Below are 18,179 nucleotides of genomic sequence, written 5' to 3'. Positions count from 1 at the left end.
CTGGCCAGCGTGGAAAAACACACACTCCTTTTCTGCCAATATGCTTGGTAGAAGGCAGTGTAAAAACAATGACAGCAACTAACCTGCTAAGAGGCTTGTAGCTTTCATGTTCATGCTAGCCCCAGAGGAAGAGAGTGCTCGCCTCTTAACAGGCTAGTAAAATAAAATCACAGGCTAGTAACTTTTATGGGATTGTTTCCAAGGCTTATATATTACACCTATATGTATTCATGTTAGTTTGTGGATGAGAGTTTACAGTCCTGGCTTTGCAGCATGTTATCCTATAGAGACTGATGTAAAACAATGTCACAGGGATAATTTTGCAATAACCTGGGAATTGACCACTATGTGGCTAGACATGTCTTGTGGCTTATCTTCTGTGCTACATTAGTGTTTAAAGACCTAAACCACTTAGACCCCAAGTATCTGAATGGCAGCGTCTTTCCCTATAGATCCTCTCAGGTATTAAGAGGGGTGCCTTTTTGGTAGTTCTCCCTCAGAACTTGGGGGCAGAGTCTGGGAAAGGACATTATTTGTGGTAGTCCCTAAGCTGTGGTATTTCCTCTCCAGAGAGGTGCAACTGACACCTTCATTACGTAGTTTTCATGGTATGTTGAAGATGCACCTCTTTTTCCTCATCTTTTGACACCTGAGAGGTATGTATTTTAGGACCCAACTTATTCTCTTGACTAATCTGCTTTAACTGATTTCAATAATGTATTTTTAAATTGGTGTGACCCACCCTGGGACCTTACTCATCCTTCACTGTAAATAGTAGTAGTAGTTGCTGCTATTATTATTATTATTATTATTATTATTATTATTAAACTTTGTCCACTGTAGTTCTTAGAAAAGGTTACAGCTGCATTCAGTGGAGCTGCCTTTTTACACAGTGCAGTTTGTTTTTTCTCTTAGTAGCTGGTTCCACAGTTGTTCTCCCAAATAACTTCATTTCTGGTACTGTGTGGCTACAGAACACTTGCAAGAGATTAAAAGAAAACAAAAGCAAGAACCTGATTGATTGGGGGGGCATTGTCAGATAGGCACACTCCAACCAAACAACCCAAGAGACTGCATGACCCAATGCTTATAAACCCAGCAAGCATGGCCAGCAGCCAGGGATGATGGGAGTTGTCGTTCAGCAACATCTGGAGGGCCAAAGGTTCTCCACACCTTGGGGATTGTATCAGGCCCCCGGGACAGGGGTTATCCACTTCTATTTTATGGAGAGAACAAGAAAAACACCTAGCATATCACACGCAATATCCACTAACCCCTTTGTATAAATAGGAAAGATGAAGGTATATATGAAACCATCGGTGGAATTCCATTTTCAGTTCTCATCCAAAACCGATTTCTGTGGGAAATCCATCTACCTTTTGAAATTTTAGCCAATGCTATTTCTGTAGCCATTTCTTCAGTAGTAACAAATGCTTGCTTCTGTTATGCTGATGTCTCATCAAATTCAGACATGCTTACTTAATTTTTTGTTTTGTTTGCTTTGCTTTGGAGACTTAAAGCTCTATAAAGCTAGTCATTCTTGTACATGCATGTTCCGTTTGCAGAAATGAAGATGGTTTCAAGTGAAATGTTCAAGAATACAAATAATGTGTCTCTGAATATGTTTATCAGAATGAAAATGCAAACTTTCAAAAATGGAAAGATGAGCCAGTATGGGGACACATTTCATTGACATTTTTGCCCTACAAAAAATCACCTTGAAATGGGCATAAATGTTTGCCCATTGTGTAGGGGTAGCCCTTGTTTGGAATGTAGGGAAGGGAATATGTCCTTGTTGCTAAGCCAGCTCCATGTCTTGCTGCTGTGTTCTGTGGCAGTGACAGAAGGGCAGGCAATGAAACCACCACAGCACAGCAAGACAGCACAGCACAGCACAGCATTGGCATGGTTTCCTTGGAAATGGGAACATGTTCTCTCCCCGTCCCACTTAGTGAGACTGATACTATTGGTTTCTTTTTGTTTTCAGTAATGCGTTCATATAGCTAAATCTAAGTGGTTTCATTGCGCTATTAGAATATCATGTTCACTGTGTGATCTCTGATTGGCTGGGATCCAGTAGCAAAGAAGTTGAAAAAACAGTGCAGAATTAGCAACAGATCTGGAGAAGTATCACAATGATCAGATTTGAAAAACAAAATGCAAGAGTTCTAGGAGGCAGGGTCTAACACTGTTAAACCTGAAAATGATGTGGGTGAACATTCAGCACTGCCCTCATTAAACTGGTATTTTACAATGTTTGTCCATGTAGTTATAACTCATAATTGCATCAAAATCATGAAGGATTTGAGAATGACCACTGGGATATTTGCATCAGGAGTGGGAATTGGCAGAACCATAATATTCTATCCAGGATTTTAACATGTCTACCCTGAGCCAAGGAAAAGGAAGCACTAAAAGACTGATTTATTCAGGGCTTTGTACTATCCAGTGATATTCAGCCCCACACATAATATATTATTTATTATTTTATTTATTTATTTTATTTATATACCGCCCTAAGCCAAAAAGGCTCTCTGGGCGGTGTACATAAAAGATAAAACAAGCAAGATATATAGATACAGTAAATATAACAGAATCAAAAATCAAAACAAGCTTTCCTCCTCAGGATGAAAACAGGCCCCAGATACAGTGTAGTCATCTGTATCAACCCAAGTGAAGTTGATCCTGCCCAAATGATACGTGGGCCTAGACCTGACCCAGTGCTATGTATTTGCTTCTGATCAGGAGTGGCCAGTGGGGAAGGATACCACTGCAGACCTGGCCTCCCAGTAGCATCCTTACTGCCATGTACCAGGATGCTGAGGGGTTTGTGCAGGGCAGCAATGAAGACAGGGTTGTTTGAGTGCACCATCAGGAGTGCTGGATTAACTCTGCCAGTGTGCTTGGGGAAAGTAACCTAGTGGTAGAGCATCTGCCTTGCATGCAGAGGGTCCCACGTTCAATTCCTGGCATGTTCAAGTAGGGAGAGACTCCTGCCTGAAACCCTGGAGACCTGTTTCCAGTCAGTGTAGACAAAACTGAGCTAGATTGACCAATGGTCTGACTTCTTATAAGGCAGCTTCCTGTGAACTACCTGAACCTTGCTGTCAACCTGCCCCCTCATCATCCTAGTACATGGTGGCAACACTGCTCTTGGGGGGCAAGACTTGACATGTTGATATTAATATATCTAGGGAGAAAAGGGCCCAGAGTATGGAGCTGCTCTCCTCTCCATCCTAGGCTGGGGCAGGAGGGTGGACACACTGTCTGGTTCAAAGTGTAGGCCGGCTTTTCTACAGTTCCTGCAACAGCCCAGGCAATCATTGTAGAGCCTTCCCATTGTGGTTGTCATAGGAGAAAAAAATTGGGGATGGTTAACTGTGTCAGTGCCAGGGCATCCACCAACTTCTCTCCACTACTGTTCCCTAGTTTTCACTTGCTTTGGGAGAGGACAGCAGTAAGGGAACAGATTTGTCTTCAGTCTGTGCTCTGCCTGGTGCGAATTTGGAAAAGAGAGGTTGAAGGGCCCAAGATTAGAACTGTGGGGTAGTTTTAAATGGAGTTGCAGGAGTTGAGATAGGGAATGTCTGCCTCTGTATACAATGAGCATACATTAGAATTAAACATTAACATGGGGTTTCCAATAATGGGTTGTAAGCAGGAGATGGTAGGGACCTGCTTCAAGGCCTTTCTAATAAAATCTGCATAGATTTCCACTTCCGTGTATGAATCCTCCAATGGGGATAATTTCAAAGAAATCACTTCCATGGATGAAGCTGTTATATCTATCTAATTATCATTTAAAGTACACAGTCTCAGGGTCATGTTTGTACAAAGTTATTTGAATTTAACACACTCTTAAATTGCTTTTGTTCTCACATGGAGAAGAGTTTAAGCAAGGTGAGAAGAAGAGGATGAGGATGGACTCCTCCTTAAAGTCAACAGGAATACAAATTGCTACGCCTGAATGACTTGTTTTAATGTTACCAGAGTTGAGCCTTCTGTCTCTTCCCAGACTACCTCTGTCTTGTTTCCTTTCTGGAAAGCAGAGCAGAGAAGAGCACTAGGGAAAAAGTTCATATGTCTTCACTAACCATACTGCATCTTGTAGGGGGAAAAGTGAGTGTGTATGTAAATGCGTAAATGTTAAGTACACCTTCCTGAATGACTGTTGACAGGACTGTGCTTGCCCATCTCAGCATCTGTGGATGCCTTTCTTTCCAGACCAGTGTCAGCTGGCAGCTCCATGGCAGTGGGATGGTGGAATCTGCTCTGGGTTATAGTCCAGAATTTGAAACTTGCAGCAGATTCCTCTGTCCTACTGGCATGAGCCATCAACCGACCACTGCTCCAGACAATATGCCAAGTTCACAGTTTTATTTATTTATTTAAAATATTTCTATCGCGCCCTTCTACCCTACAATAGGGCACTCAGGGCAGCTTACAATAAAATCGCACACATACATAATAAAATTATACACAATAAAAACACAAAACATTACAGTAAATTAAAATACATAAAGTACAGTTAAAATACGTACAATACAATATGCATGTATACATACATACATACAGGTATATATGCATAGATATGTGGGGGAGTGATACTAAAAGGACTCAAAAGATAAAAATTAAAAATAAAGAGCATTTATTTAAATTAAAAGTTTATAACCTGCTCTTCATTGTTCACACAACACCAGAATGAGGAACAACATTAAAATACAACAAAACTGTATTTCATTTAATTACAACCTTAAAAGCAACATACTAACTCCATAAGCCAGCCAAGGGGCACCACTTTTTGCCAAATGCCTAGGAGAACTATAGCTGGCATTGAAACTCCATTAGTGTTGGTGGTGAGAGGAGACAACATTCCAGAGTTGGGGTTCCACTATTGAGAGTTCTCACTATCTCTTCCCACTCCCTTCTCCCCTCCACATTTTGCCCCACAGTGTTGGCCTAGTCATTTTCTCACTTAAGCAAAAATAAATCAACAGGGAGGGGAGGAAAGGAATCCAAACAACACCATACACCCGCTTCCTCCATCCTGGTGTCCTCCAGAGTCGGCTGCCTTAGGATATTTAATGAGAAAGCTTTCCTTTTCTTGAACCTCCCACTCAGCCACTGCTCCCTAGAAAAATCTGAAAGACCAATCAGGTTTGCTTCTGGCCCAGCCAGAAGTTCTAGGTCTAGAAAGGATTGGCTCTAGAAATACCACTGTAGGAAAATGTATCCCCTTGCCCTCTTCTCCCCTAGAACTAGGAGGACACATCTGCTTGTTTTGGGCATTGTCTGGTCTTTTCTCCCTCTACAGGAGCTGCACTTCCTTGTTTCCCAGCCACTCTGATCCGCTTGCTCATGGATGAAGCAAAATCAATTTCTCCCTTCACCCAGAACATTTGTTTAGGCCAATAGGCTCCAGTAGCTCAAGAAGATTCTTTCCAATTCCTTCTCCTTCATCTGTGGGGGCAGGGAGAGATGTAAGTCACCAGTCAGAGAGTTTTCCAGGCTTGTGTGCCTGCTGGGAACCCCTAGCAGCATCCCATATGTCAAAGAAAGTGGCATCCAGATTATTACTATGCAGGAGAATTATTCTGACCTTTCCAACCCAAGCAGAGCATTGTGGGAGCTGCCAAGACTCTGACTCTGTGTCTTAAGTGGCAGCCGGAAGTTTTAGCAACTATTACATTAAAGAGACAGAGCGATAGTCCTTGGAAATAGGGCTGTGGAGTCGGTACGCCAAACCTTCGACTCCGACTCCTCTATTTTTCTACTGTCCAACTTCGACTCTGACTCCTTCATAAATGGCAATGTATATTAACTAGTAATAACAAATTTACTGTAGTAAAATGGTAGCACAAGGCATTTCATCACCACCATGTGAATCATCAGGCTAGATTGATAGAACATAAAATATATTTATTTGATTAAAATTTCTGAACAAGAAAACTTTCCTAAATTCCTATGAAAGTTTTTATTTTGAAACGGGAGTGGGAGTCGATACATTTCTACCAACTCCACACAAAATTGCTTCCGACTCCACGATTCTGGACTTCAACTCCAGAGCCCTTCTTGGAAGAATCAATCTTTGTAGCTCTGTGCCACAGAGGGCTTTGTGGTTAGAGCTGCAGGCAAGCACTCAAGATGTGTTCAGTTTCTCTCTCTCTCTACCAAGGCTCTGTTGTTTAACCTTGGGCAAGTCATTTGCTGTACAGAGGCATCACATCCACCCAGTCGTGCATAGCTATTCATTGGGTTTAGCCTGCTTGGTGATAATTGTCATATGAAAGCCAGTGTGGCATAGTGGTGAATGTATCGGACTAGGGCTTGGGGAACCAGAATTCAAATCCCCAATCAGTCATGATGCTGACTTTGGGACAGTCACCACCTTTCAGCCTAGCCTACCCTACAGACTTGTTGTGAGAATAAAACTGGTGATGGGAAGGGCCATGTATACCACCCTGAGGTCCTTGGAGGAAGAGTGGAATAAAAATGTAACTATTATTATTAAACATCTCATAGAATAGTAGAGTTGGAAGGGGCCTATAAGGCCATCGAGTCCAACCCACTGCTCAATGCAGGAATCCAAATCAAAGCATTCCCGACAGATGACTGTCCAGCTGCCTCTTGAATGCCTCCAGTGTTGGAGAGCCCACTACCTCTCTAGGTAATTGGTTCCATTGTCATATGGCTCTAACAGTTAGGAAGTTTTTCCTGATGTCCAGTCGAAATATGGCTTCCTGCAACTTGAGCCCATTATTCTGTGTCCTGCACTCTGGGACGATCAAGAAAAGATCCTGGCCCTCCACTATGTGACAACCTTTCATGTACTTGAAGAGTGCTATCATATCTCCCCTCAGTCTTCTCTTCTTCAGGCTAAACATGCCCAATTCTTTCAGTCTCTCCTCATAGGGCTTTGTTTCCAGTCCCCCTATCATCTTTGTTGCCCTCCTCTGACCCTGTTCCAGTTTGTCTGCATCCTTCTTGAAGTGCGGAGACCAGAACTGGAGGCAGTATTCAAGATGAGGCCTAACCAGTGCTGAATAGAGGGGAACTAGTACTTCACACGATTTGGAAACTATACTTCTGTTAATGCAGCCTAATATAGCATTTGCCTTTTTTTGCAGCCACATCACACTGTTGGCTCATATTCAGCTTGTGATCAACGACAATTCCAAGATCCTTCTCACATGTCGCATTGCTAAGCCAAGTATCCCCCATCTTATAACTGTGCATTTGGTTTCTTTTTCCAAAGTGTAGAACTTTGCATTTATCCCTGTTGAATTTCATTCTGTTGTTTTCAGCCCAATGCTCCAGCCTATCAAGGTCCCTTTGAATTTTGTTTCTGTCTTCCACGGAATTAGCTATGCCCCCCAACTTTGTATCATCTGCATATTTAATAAGCATGCTTTGTACCTCCTCATCCAAGTTGTTAATAAAAATGTTAAAGAGCACTGGGCCCAGGACCGAGCCCTGTGGTACCCCACTCGTTACTTCCACCCAGTTTGAGAAGGAACCATTGATAAGCACTCCTTGAATATGATTCCAGCCCACATTTAGCTAGCTTGCTAATCAGAATATCATGGGGCACTTTGTCAAAAGCTTTGCTGAAGTCGAGATATATTATATCCACAGCATTCCCACAGTCTACAAGGGAGGTTACCAGATCAAAAAATGAGATGAGATTAGTTTGGCAGGATTTGTTCTTCATAAATCCATGTTGGCTCCTAGTATCTCTGCAATTGTTATACAGCCATATTGTCTCATTTCATCCATAAATTCCATGATCCTAAGGAAAATGCTGTCTCTACGAAATATACATTGAGGCAGTGTTATAGTTTTCTTTATATCTACAGCTACCACCCTGGTAAACACCTTTTGTCAGTAGAAGGAATTGAGAGCTTCATGTTAGGTCCTATGGTAAGGTGCTTAACTTCAGCAGTTGGTTGCAGCCCTTTGCAATACAGATCATTTGTTATCGCTGCATGTGGGCTGCAGGTTATGAATTACATTAGGAATTTGAAAATCCCACTAATGTGGAACACATACAAATGGGTGAAATTTTACATATTTATCTCGGGAGGTGATTTGAAAAAACACCTTGCTCTGAGGTACCTCTGGGAATCCTGTGATGGTCCAGATGTTGTTGGAATACAAGTCCATGGTGGCTGGGGACTGTTGGGAGTCATCATCCAACCACATATGGCCTAAGAGTAACTGCTGCCATAAAATAACAATGCCAACTCCTTGCTGCCTATACATAACCCCTTGTCTGTCACATCACACAAGTTAAATGTTCTACATGAAAGCTACTTTGATTTAGACAATTTTGTAGATCTTACGTATCACATGTAAAGAATTGCATGTTTGTGTGCAGATCCAGTGGGAAGCCACAATTGGCAATGGCTCCCACTGCATGTGTGCATGACAGAACACAAGGCCAGCCAAATAAGTTTTGCTGTCTGAGGCAAAGGACAAGATGGCCACCCCACCATTTGACATACAGGCTTGGGGGAAATGGCCTTGTAGGCCAAATTCAGGACATGAGCCAGAGGTCCCCAGTCCCTTCTCTCATAGGGCTTCAGGAGGAACAGCCAGGAAGATGCCACTACTGCTCTCCTTTGCCACCTGAGGCAGTCATATCACTCTAACGGAGAGCTTTGCACATACCATGGACTGCAAAAAAGACAAATAATTGGGTGTTAGAACAAATTAAACCAGAACTGTCACTAGAAGCTAAAATGATGAAACTGAGCTTATCATACTTTGGACACATCATGAGAAGACATGATTCGCTAGAAAAGACAATAATGCTGGGAAAAACAAAAGGGAGTAGAAAAAGAGGAAAGCCAAACAAGAGATGGATTGATTCCATCAAGGAAGCCACAGACCTGAACTTACAAGATCTGAACAGGGTGGTTCATGACAGATGCTCTTGGAGGTCACAGATTCATAGAGTCGTAATCAACTTGAAGGCACATAAAAACAAAAACACTTTATGCAAAATGCATGCAGTTTCCCACAAAGAAGTTCCTTTGGCACAGGATCTTTCATCTTATGTGAAATGGTTTTAAGACAACAAGAATAACTAAATTGCAGTTACTAGGAAAAAGAAAGCAAGTTTGCGTTTCTCGAGGGCCTTGTCACTTCTTGTTTCATTTTGATTTTTTTTGCTCCAGAGTAGACTTGCAAACATTTTTTCTGGTAGCATATTAGGAAGAAAAATTCCAATGTAGATATGAAGAAAATACCATGAAATTGAGCAAAACATGTCATTTCAATTGTCACTTGATGTCCCATTTATAACTCTTAAAAAAAAACACCTTTGGAATACAGGTTAGATATAAAACCTTATAGGAAAAGACTGAATCATAACTTTTTTTTACCCATATTTAGCTTTCTATGGGGATCCTTTCATTTTTGCTGAGGTTTTTGGGGGGAGAGGGGCAAAGGTAGAACCTTTCTGTGCAAGGAGCTTCCACCAGTATAGCCTAAGGGGAGTGTGATGTGCTCATTCTACAGAAATAAAGCCATGGAAAGCTAGAGGCTGTTGATGTGGCACAATGAAATCATTCACATTTCCAAAATGTTATGGGGAACAGAGATGTGATGAATGTACTAGAATACATATTTTAGATTCTTAAAAGCCACCAGTACTATATTTTTAGCATTCTATGACATGTTGTCACCTACAGTTTTTCCAGCCCCATTGTGACAAATTAAAAAAATGTTGACGGATGCACTATCTTCATACTCTAGATCAGGTGTGGGGAACCATTAGTTCCCCCGATAGAGAAGTCTTTGGCCTGAGGGAGAATCCTGTGATCACGATTAAATCTTCTCCACATTTCCAGCGATGTGGGTTTTAAAAGACAGTGCTAGTGTGTCTTCAAGTGTGAGTCTGGTTTTCCAGGAACAGAATGGCATCTGCTTAGGGGAAAGAATTTTATTCCATGACAAAAAAAGGGCCAGTCTGATTCAGTGAATGGAATACTGAGTTTGGATCAAGAGATCTGGGTTCAAATTCCCACTCAGTCATAAAGCAGATTGGGTGGCCTTGCCCCAGTCAGTAGCTATCAGCCCAGCTACCTCATAGGACTTCTGATGTTGAAATGTTGCTCTGAGCTCCTTGAAGGTTGGGCATAAGTGTAATAATGCATAGGATCAAACTAGATGTGGTATGAAAAAGGTATTTGTGTCCTGTGCATGAGATACTTCCTTTTTAAAACAACAAACAGCAGCTGCAGGGATCCTGTGGGGAGAGGGAATCTCCAGCCAACAATTCCAATCTAGATTGTGATGGGGATGCACAGGTGCTCTTCATTGTATCATCGTCGTCGTCGTCATAGAATAAGCAAGTATCCCAAGCATGGGTTTCAAATACATATTTAATATATTTAGTTCAATCCAGAAATAAGTGTGTGAGGTGAATATAGACATGTGTCTGTGTGTGAGAGAGAGAAATGTTGGTCAGAAAGAATATTTGATTTTGAAATGCCAGCTATCCAAGCTGGATTTAGAAAGGAAAGAGGTACCAGAGATCATATTGCAAACATACGTTGGATAATGGAATGGACCAAGAAATTTCAGAATAACATCATCCTGTGCTTTATAGATCACAGTAAAGCCTTTGATTGTCTAGATCACGAAAAACTGGAATGCTTTAAAAGAAATGGGGGTGCCACAACATCTGATTGTTCTAATGCACAATCTATACTCTGGACAAGAGGCTACTGTAAGGACAGAATATGGAGAAACCGATTGGTTCGCAATCAGAAAGGGTGTGAGACAGGGGTGTATTTTATCACCCTATTTGATTAATCTATATGCAGAACATATCGTTCGGAAAGCGGGTTTGGACCAAGATGAAGGAGGTGTGAAAACTGGAGGGAGAAATATCAATAATTTAAGATATGCAGATGATACCATACTACTAGCAGAAACCAGTAATGTTCTGAAACGAATGCTGATGAAATTTAAAGAGGAAAGCACAAACGCAGGACTACAGCTGAAGGTCAAGAAGACTAAAGTAATGACAACAGAAGATTTATGTAATTTCAAAGTTGATAATGAGGACATTGAACTTGTCAAGGGTTATCAATACCTTGGCACAGTCATTAACCAAAATGGAAATAATGGTCAAGAAATCAGAAGGGGGCTAGGACTGGTGAGGGCAGCTATGAAAGATCTAGAAAAGGTCCTCAAATGCAAAGATGTATCACTAACACCAAAATCAGGATCATTCAGACCATGATATTCCTGATCTCTGTGTATGGGTGTGAAAGCTGGACAGTGAAAAAAGCAGATAAGAGAAAAATCAACTGCTTTGAAATGTGGTGTTCGAGGAGTGCTTTGTGCATACCATGGACTGCAAAAAAGACCAGTAATTGGGTGTTAGAACAAGTTAAACCAGAACTGTCACTAGAAGCTAAAATGATGAAACTGAGGTTATCATACTTTGGACACATAATGAGAAGACATGATTCACTAGAAAAGACAATAATGCTGGGAAAAACAGAAGGGAGTAGAAAAGGAGGAAGGCCAAATAAGAGATGGATTGATTCCTTAAAGGAAGCCACAGACCTGAACTTAACAAGATCTGAACAAGGTGGTTCATGACAGATGCTCTTGGAGGTCACTGATTCATAGGGTCGCCATAAGTCGTAGTCGACTTGATGGCACATAACAACAATGTTACATTTATATACCGCCCCATAGCCGAAGCTCTCTGGGTGGTTTACACGGTGTCCCCAACAGCCCTGTGATTCCATTTAACCCCTAAAGCTGAGGCAGTGGCAAAGCACTGGCAACTGCTGTCATAAAATCATAGAGTTGAAAGAAACCTCAGTGGCCATCTAGTGCAACCCACGGCTGATCCAGGAAACTCACCACTACAGCAGGAAGCACTACTGTTACTGCCCCAGTTGCAACAGAGAGACTGGCCAATGTTTAGGCAGCTCAGGTTTCATTTCCAATTTGCTTCTCCATGTAAAAGGTAGCAGCAGCGAGGCTGGACGAATTGATGCGATGGGGTGTGTTCATGTTGCTTAACCAACATGTTGATGGCTTTGAAGCAGAAAAGAAACAAGAGTTCTTCCATCCTTTCTTGCATTCCCCTTTCTTCTCTTGTGTGCAGATTAAGTCCCCCCCCCCCCATAGACTGCATCAGAATTGGCAACCGTGAAATTAGTTCACTTTACTTGGCTGGCTTATCACCCTTTCCCTGTATCACCCTGGAAGAAGATTGCAGAGTGAACCTCCAACTTGAGCAAAGCTGCTGGTCACTTCTGCATGCAAGACCTTACTGCTTGTTCCCCTCCCCCTCTTCAGGCTGTGGTGTATTTCAGGCCCCACCATCGGGCTGCAAGAAAGTCTGGGGGGGGGGGTAGAAGGAACATTGGCACCCTTGACACTTTGCATTGTTCAAGTAAGAGCTACTATGTAGTCTCAGCTGCCTTTCCTCTTTTATTTCTGAGGGGCACTCTAGTAACAGCAATCTCCTGTGCAAAATAGCATGATCTGGTAGAAATGGATAGCGAGGCCTCTTATGTGCAACCAGTTCTGTGCCTGAAATGCATGTATAAATCACTTCTATGGTGAAAATCCTAATGTGGGGTGGATGCATGGTTTACCTATGTGTTAAATGCAGGGATGTTGAGCCTTTCTTTTGGATATATGCACCTGTTAGTCTTACAGGCAGACGAAGAGATAAACCCCTTCCTATGTGACAGCGTTTGTCAGGGAACAAAAATTATGAGAGGAGTACTCCTTAGTAGTCTTGTATTAAAAATAGGATTGGGTGTAGTTAACATTTCAAAAATCCCAGTTCAGCGATGAATGTGAATTTTGCACAGTAATTGGCATTTATTATCTTTGCCTAATAATTTCCAGCTATTCCTGATTTATTCTGCCCAGGTTTTCTAAAAATGTAGATCCCTTGAGTTGTGGCAGTGGAGAAGGTACTGGGGGAGGGTGGCCTTAAACAGCTTTAAGAAAGACACCTCAAAAAACAAAAAGACAGCTTTAGATATCACTGCTGATCTGTGTAACTCTGTTTTGGAGGGGGTCAGAAGAGGTGATGTGTGTGTGGAAGTCACAGAAAATATTGGATTGCATGCCTGCACAATAAGAGATACACAAGGTATTGTGTTCCTGGGGTGCGAAAGTTTCCTAAAACAACGGCATAATCTAGAGAGGGAGGGGGAACCTCAGGCCTCTCTATTCTGCCCTCAGAATTCTCCACAGGCCACACCCCACACACTGGTCCTGCTTCATACACTGAATATTTTGCCTGGCTGAAATATGTCCTTGAACTCTGATCGTGCCTCTCGCTTGCCTGAATGGAGGATAGAGGGGGATGTGTTAAGTGTGGGTAGAAACTGGTCTCTTGTTCAGAGGTAAATTTTACAATTGTTGTTCTGTGCACTTTTGCCTCTGCTCCACCCACAGAAAAAGATTACCCACCTCTGATCTAGAGTGAGTGGTTTCACTTTTTTGTGTCCCAGAGTCACCCTTCCATTTACAGTGCCTCCACTCTCTCTTTGATACCATGTTGTTTTTTGCAATGTTTATTTGCAAGCCGCATCTACCACAGAAGAGCTCCACTTTTAACAGGTTGGGAAGTACTTTGTAGCATATTTTGTAAGTTGTGGAGGACAAAGGAAACTGGACTTAAAGAGTGGGATCCAAGGAATCATGCTTTCTCGATGCTCCCTTTTAATTCTTTTTTCCTCGCTTGCAGGCCTATCTGGGAACCCTGCGGATCTGGAGAAAAGGAGGCAAGCTTTTGGCCAGAACTTCATCCCACCCAAAAAGGCCAAAACATTCCTGCAGTTAGTCTGGGAAGCACTACAGGATGTCACATTAATCATCTTGGAAATTGCAGCCATAATCTCCCTGTGCCTGTCTTTCTATCGCCCTCCTGGTGGCGACAGCGAACGTAAGTGATTTGTGCCTTCTCTGTATGTATTGCCTGGCTGCAGCAGGCGGAGGCAATAGATGAGAGACCCTGTGCTAAAGTGACCACATTCTGATTCAGGCAGGCCTTCTGTTTCAATAGAAGCTTCAAGGCATGACTCCATTCAGCAGGTTATTACAGTAGTCTGCCCATCGTCTTTCTCGCCCGTCTACTCCAATGTATAAGGTTCCCGATCACACTGGAACAAATAGACGAGGCCAGCATTGTCGAGGTAGGGGAAAGCCAGACCTGCTTGACCTAGAGTTTCAATCCAGGGACCCAGCTAGCACAGCTAATAATTAGAGATGATGGAAGCTATGGTCCAACATCTGGAGGGCCACAGATTCCTCATCATTGCTTTAGAATAGATCCTTCACATTTCATACATGTAATAATTTGTGCTCTCAAGAAATGACTGTTGTGGGTATTGTCTGGTCCAGACCTTTACTGAGTGTAAATGTATGTTAACTATTAATTTGTGCTGAATTTTCCCTAGCTGAAAATTTAATTTTATATTCTCCCTTCTTTGTTCCCTTACCTGACTGATTGTTAAACACACATATATTCCCCAGTTGAATTCCCCAGCTGGCAGCTTTCTCACTTCCCCTCGTACAGTCTCAGCTCACTTGGCTTGCCACTCTTCAGCTTCACGTAACGATGCTGAGTGTAATGAAACACTAACAGGCAGCTTGATCCAAAAATTTGTGTCGGTTAAAGGAGCTACTCCTGATGACTTCAACACACTCAAAAGAGAGTTGCTTCCTTTGTCCTGAGCAAGTCCCAGCAAATGGAAAATTCAGTCTTACTAATAAATAATAATTCAATATAGTTTGCTATAGATTCAGGATTTTTTAAATTATTGTTTTCTATCTAGAATGTGAGATAGTATTTCAGAATCTTAGTGCACACGTTAGACTGAATTTCAGTGATGGTACAAGTGATTTCTACTTAAGTAGTAATTAACTCTTACTTGAGTGACATAAAATGTCCTAAAACAGAAGATGGAATCCTGTTTGTAGGTTGCAGTTAAAAATGTGCTTCCGTTATGCTGGTATTCAAGTAATTATATGGTTTGGGTAGGGATCAGTGACTGAAAAATGAAACCTTATTGGATAAAATGGGACTGAAATACCATCCCACCAAACTATCTCATAAAGGAAAGGGGATATTGCTTGTTTCTGTCTTTATTGTTGTCTGTATTGCTGCCATAAGCTGACAGTTCAAATTGAACCACATTCCTGACAGTAAGGAGGCTGGGGCGGTTGACAGTATTGAAGAAGAAAGGAGGGCAACTGAGGTGAAACTCTTTTTCCCAGCTAGATGCTATTTTAGGTTATCTGGAAGCATCTCGCTTTGGGGGGGACCAAATCCTATTCTGTATAGCAGAGTTGGGAAAGCTGTGGTCCTCCAGATGTTTCTAGACTACTCCTCCCACTTGGCTATGCCTGCTGGGGCTGGTGAGAGTTGGAGTCCAGCAACATCTGAAGAGCCTCACATCCCCAGCCATCCACCCTCTATAGAAAAAGGGCTTACCTACCCTCTAACTTGGGATTTATTGACTCCATAACAGTGATATGTATCTGTCTAGTACTGGAAATCCTCAACCTGTGTTGCCTGTGGCAGGCAGCAGAACAAGAAGGACTAGGTAATTTTCCTTTAGAGCACTTGGTTTTTAGTAAATTGCCCATTGGTGTTCAAGTCAAGTCTTTCTTTTATAACTCCATCCAGCTTCTATCTTTTCAAAAGAGGGGGTTCCATTACCTGGAAACAGACTCTGAGCTTCCTGATATGTGGTAATAAGAAGAGGCTGAAGATGAAGCATCATGAGAGGTATCTTTGAACACCTCAGAGCTTCAATAGTGCAACTGTACGCTTGTTTCTAGATAAAGATCTCTGTTCCTGGCCAAAAGAGTTGTTTTCATCTTTACCAGCTTTCTCCTCCCACCATTCCCCACCCCCCTCCCCAGATACATCCAAATAATAGTTTTGTACACAAGAGAGAAGACACTGTTGTGGTCAATCTGATATGGAATTAGTTAATCCTCTAGTAGAGTATTCCTCATTCCCCCTCAGAGACGAAGGGGGGAAAAGAGAGTTTGAAAGAAAGGCATTAAATGATCTTGTTGGCGTTCTCTCATGCTGTGTCCAAAATGTTAAGAGCATGTAAGAGGAAGACATAAGGACTCTTACTTGAAATAATTTTGTAACATCAGTAGCAAAGTTGGCAGCGGAAGATACTTTAAGAGCATGTGATGGGCAATAAATACATTAGGATTAGGCTATTAATGCAAAGGGGTTAGGTATGTGCTTAGAAATCACATCCTACTGCGTAAGTTCACACTAATCAGTGCCTCTTAAAACAGCTCTCCCCAACCTGGTGCCCTTCTGATGTTTTGACCACAACTCTTTATCAGCCCCAGCCGGCATGGCCAATGGTTAAGGAAGATGGGAATTGTGGTCCAACTTCATCGGAAGGCACCAGGTTGGGGAATGCAGCTCTAAAATATACCATGATATTTATTTATTTATTTATTACATTTATATACCACCCCATAGCTGAAGCTCTCTGGGTGGTTTACAGCAATTAAAAACAATAAAAACAAATATACAAATTTTAAAATACAAAAAACAATTTAAAAACACTATTAAGAAAAAAACAATTTAAGAACACATGCTAAAATGCCTGGGAGAAGAGGAAAGTCTTGACCTGTTGCCGGAAAGATAATTGTTGGTGCCAGGCGCACCTCGTCAAAAAAAACCATTCCATAATTTGGGGGCCACCACTGAGAAGGCCCTCTCTCTTGTTGCCATCCTCTGAGCTTCCCTTGGAGTAGGCACCCGGAGGAGGGCCTTAGATATTGAGCATAGTGTACGGGTGGGTTCATGATACCCTATGGTAAGGAAATAACTGAGCTCTGACTTAATTTTGATTAACTTGTGATAACTCTTCTTGTTTACCCTATGAGTTAATACCATTACCTAGTAATATTTATAGCAGTATCAGTGGGATACCTTGACTTGGCATTCAGAGTGGCTGTTTGCAGCAGACTGATCAGTTAAGAAGTCCAAATTCAGTAAGACCAATGATTAATTCAGTCCAGTGCCCTGTGACTGACAGTGACTAGACTGAAAGCAGTAGAGAGCTCAAGGTTGGGGAGGGCAGATTTGCAATTTTACTGTAATGGTAGCAGCTACTATTCTTCTTGTCATGTACTGGTCTCACTGGTCTGCTTCTCCTGCCTTGCTCTTACCTAGCTCCAGGAAGTTATGCTACAAACCTTCACAAATCCAGTGAACGTGAGTTCTGTAAATTAATTCTGCTTTATGTGAAAACAGATTTTTATTAAACCTGATCGTGGTTAATCTCATTGAGTTGCTCCCTGATTGTTGTGTTCTTGGGATCTCCATCTGTGAAAGATACCATACATAGCTCATGAGACCAGACTAAAATACAAGTTCCTTGTTCATTTTTTCCTGCCCTTACCTTATAGGATGTTACATAGTTTTACCTTCATCTTTGATATCCTCTCTCAGGTGGCCAGTACTGTAAAGACTTAAAAGTATTTCCTCATAATGGAAAATGTCCTTGTCTTTGGTATTTTTTGGTCCCTTTTCTCAACACTTTTTATTGCCGGTCTGTTCAATCTTCTTGTTGTATGTGTGATTTAATAGAACAGCTCATGGAATCAAGTTGTGCACACAGCAATGATTTTTGATATGGGTATTGTTAGCTTTTTCTTGTGTTGTTCTCTTTCCTCTCCCCGCCCTCTCCCCCCGGTGTCTTTTTCCCTAATAGTTTCTAACCTTTCTGCTTACCTTTTTGACTTCAGTGGTGGATTGTTTACTTCAACAAAGCAAAACGACTCCACAATCTGTTTCCTGAGTGGCAATTTAGAGCTCTACATTCTGTGCTTACATTAAATAGTTGTTTTGAGTGTATGTTACTTTGCACTCATGTCATTGAATTTCATTTGACATTTCATTGCCAAATCATTTTATTTTTGTAAGATCAGACCATTCACTCTGTCCTGTCATCCTAAACATCATTTACAATTATGTTTGCCTGCAATGCTAGAGGTATGTCCCCCTCACTTGCCAGGTTAGTATCACAGTTTGTGACATGCCTAGCAATTGAGTAAATGGTGTGCCCTGTTGTCAGGACTGGGCTATGGGCAGGAGTTTGGAGCAAACCAGGAATTGGGAATCCAGACGGAAGAGCAAT

At 41.9% G+C, this 18,179-nt stretch overlaps 1 protein-coding gene across 10 annotated transcripts in view; it reads left to right on the top strand.

Moving 5' to 3' along the window:
- Nucleotides 1-18,179, top strand: part of ATP2B4 (ATPase plasma membrane Ca2+ transporting 4) — a 184,737-nt gene that overhangs the window by 106,097 nt on the left and 60,461 nt on the right. For all 10 annotated transcript variants that reach the window (XM_061632244.1, XM_061632241.1, XM_061632235.1 and 7 more), the window contains one exon: nucleotides 13,742-13,939. In XM_061632244.1, the coding sequence (XP_061488228.1) occupies nucleotides 13,742-13,939 (198 nt within the window). The remainder of the gene's footprint in view (nucleotides 1-13,741; nucleotides 13,940-18,179) is intronic.

Source organism: Rhineura floridana, chromosome 6 (genome assembly GCF_030035675.1).
Source record: "Rhineura floridana isolate rRhiFlo1 chromosome 6, rRhiFlo1.hap2, whole genome shotgun sequence".
Lineage (NCBI taxonomy): Eukaryota > Metazoa > Chordata > Lepidosauria > Squamata > Rhineuridae > Rhineura > Rhineura floridana.
The sequence above is the reverse complement of the archived record's forward strand: the minus strand, read 5'-3'. Positions and strand labels throughout refer to the sequence as shown.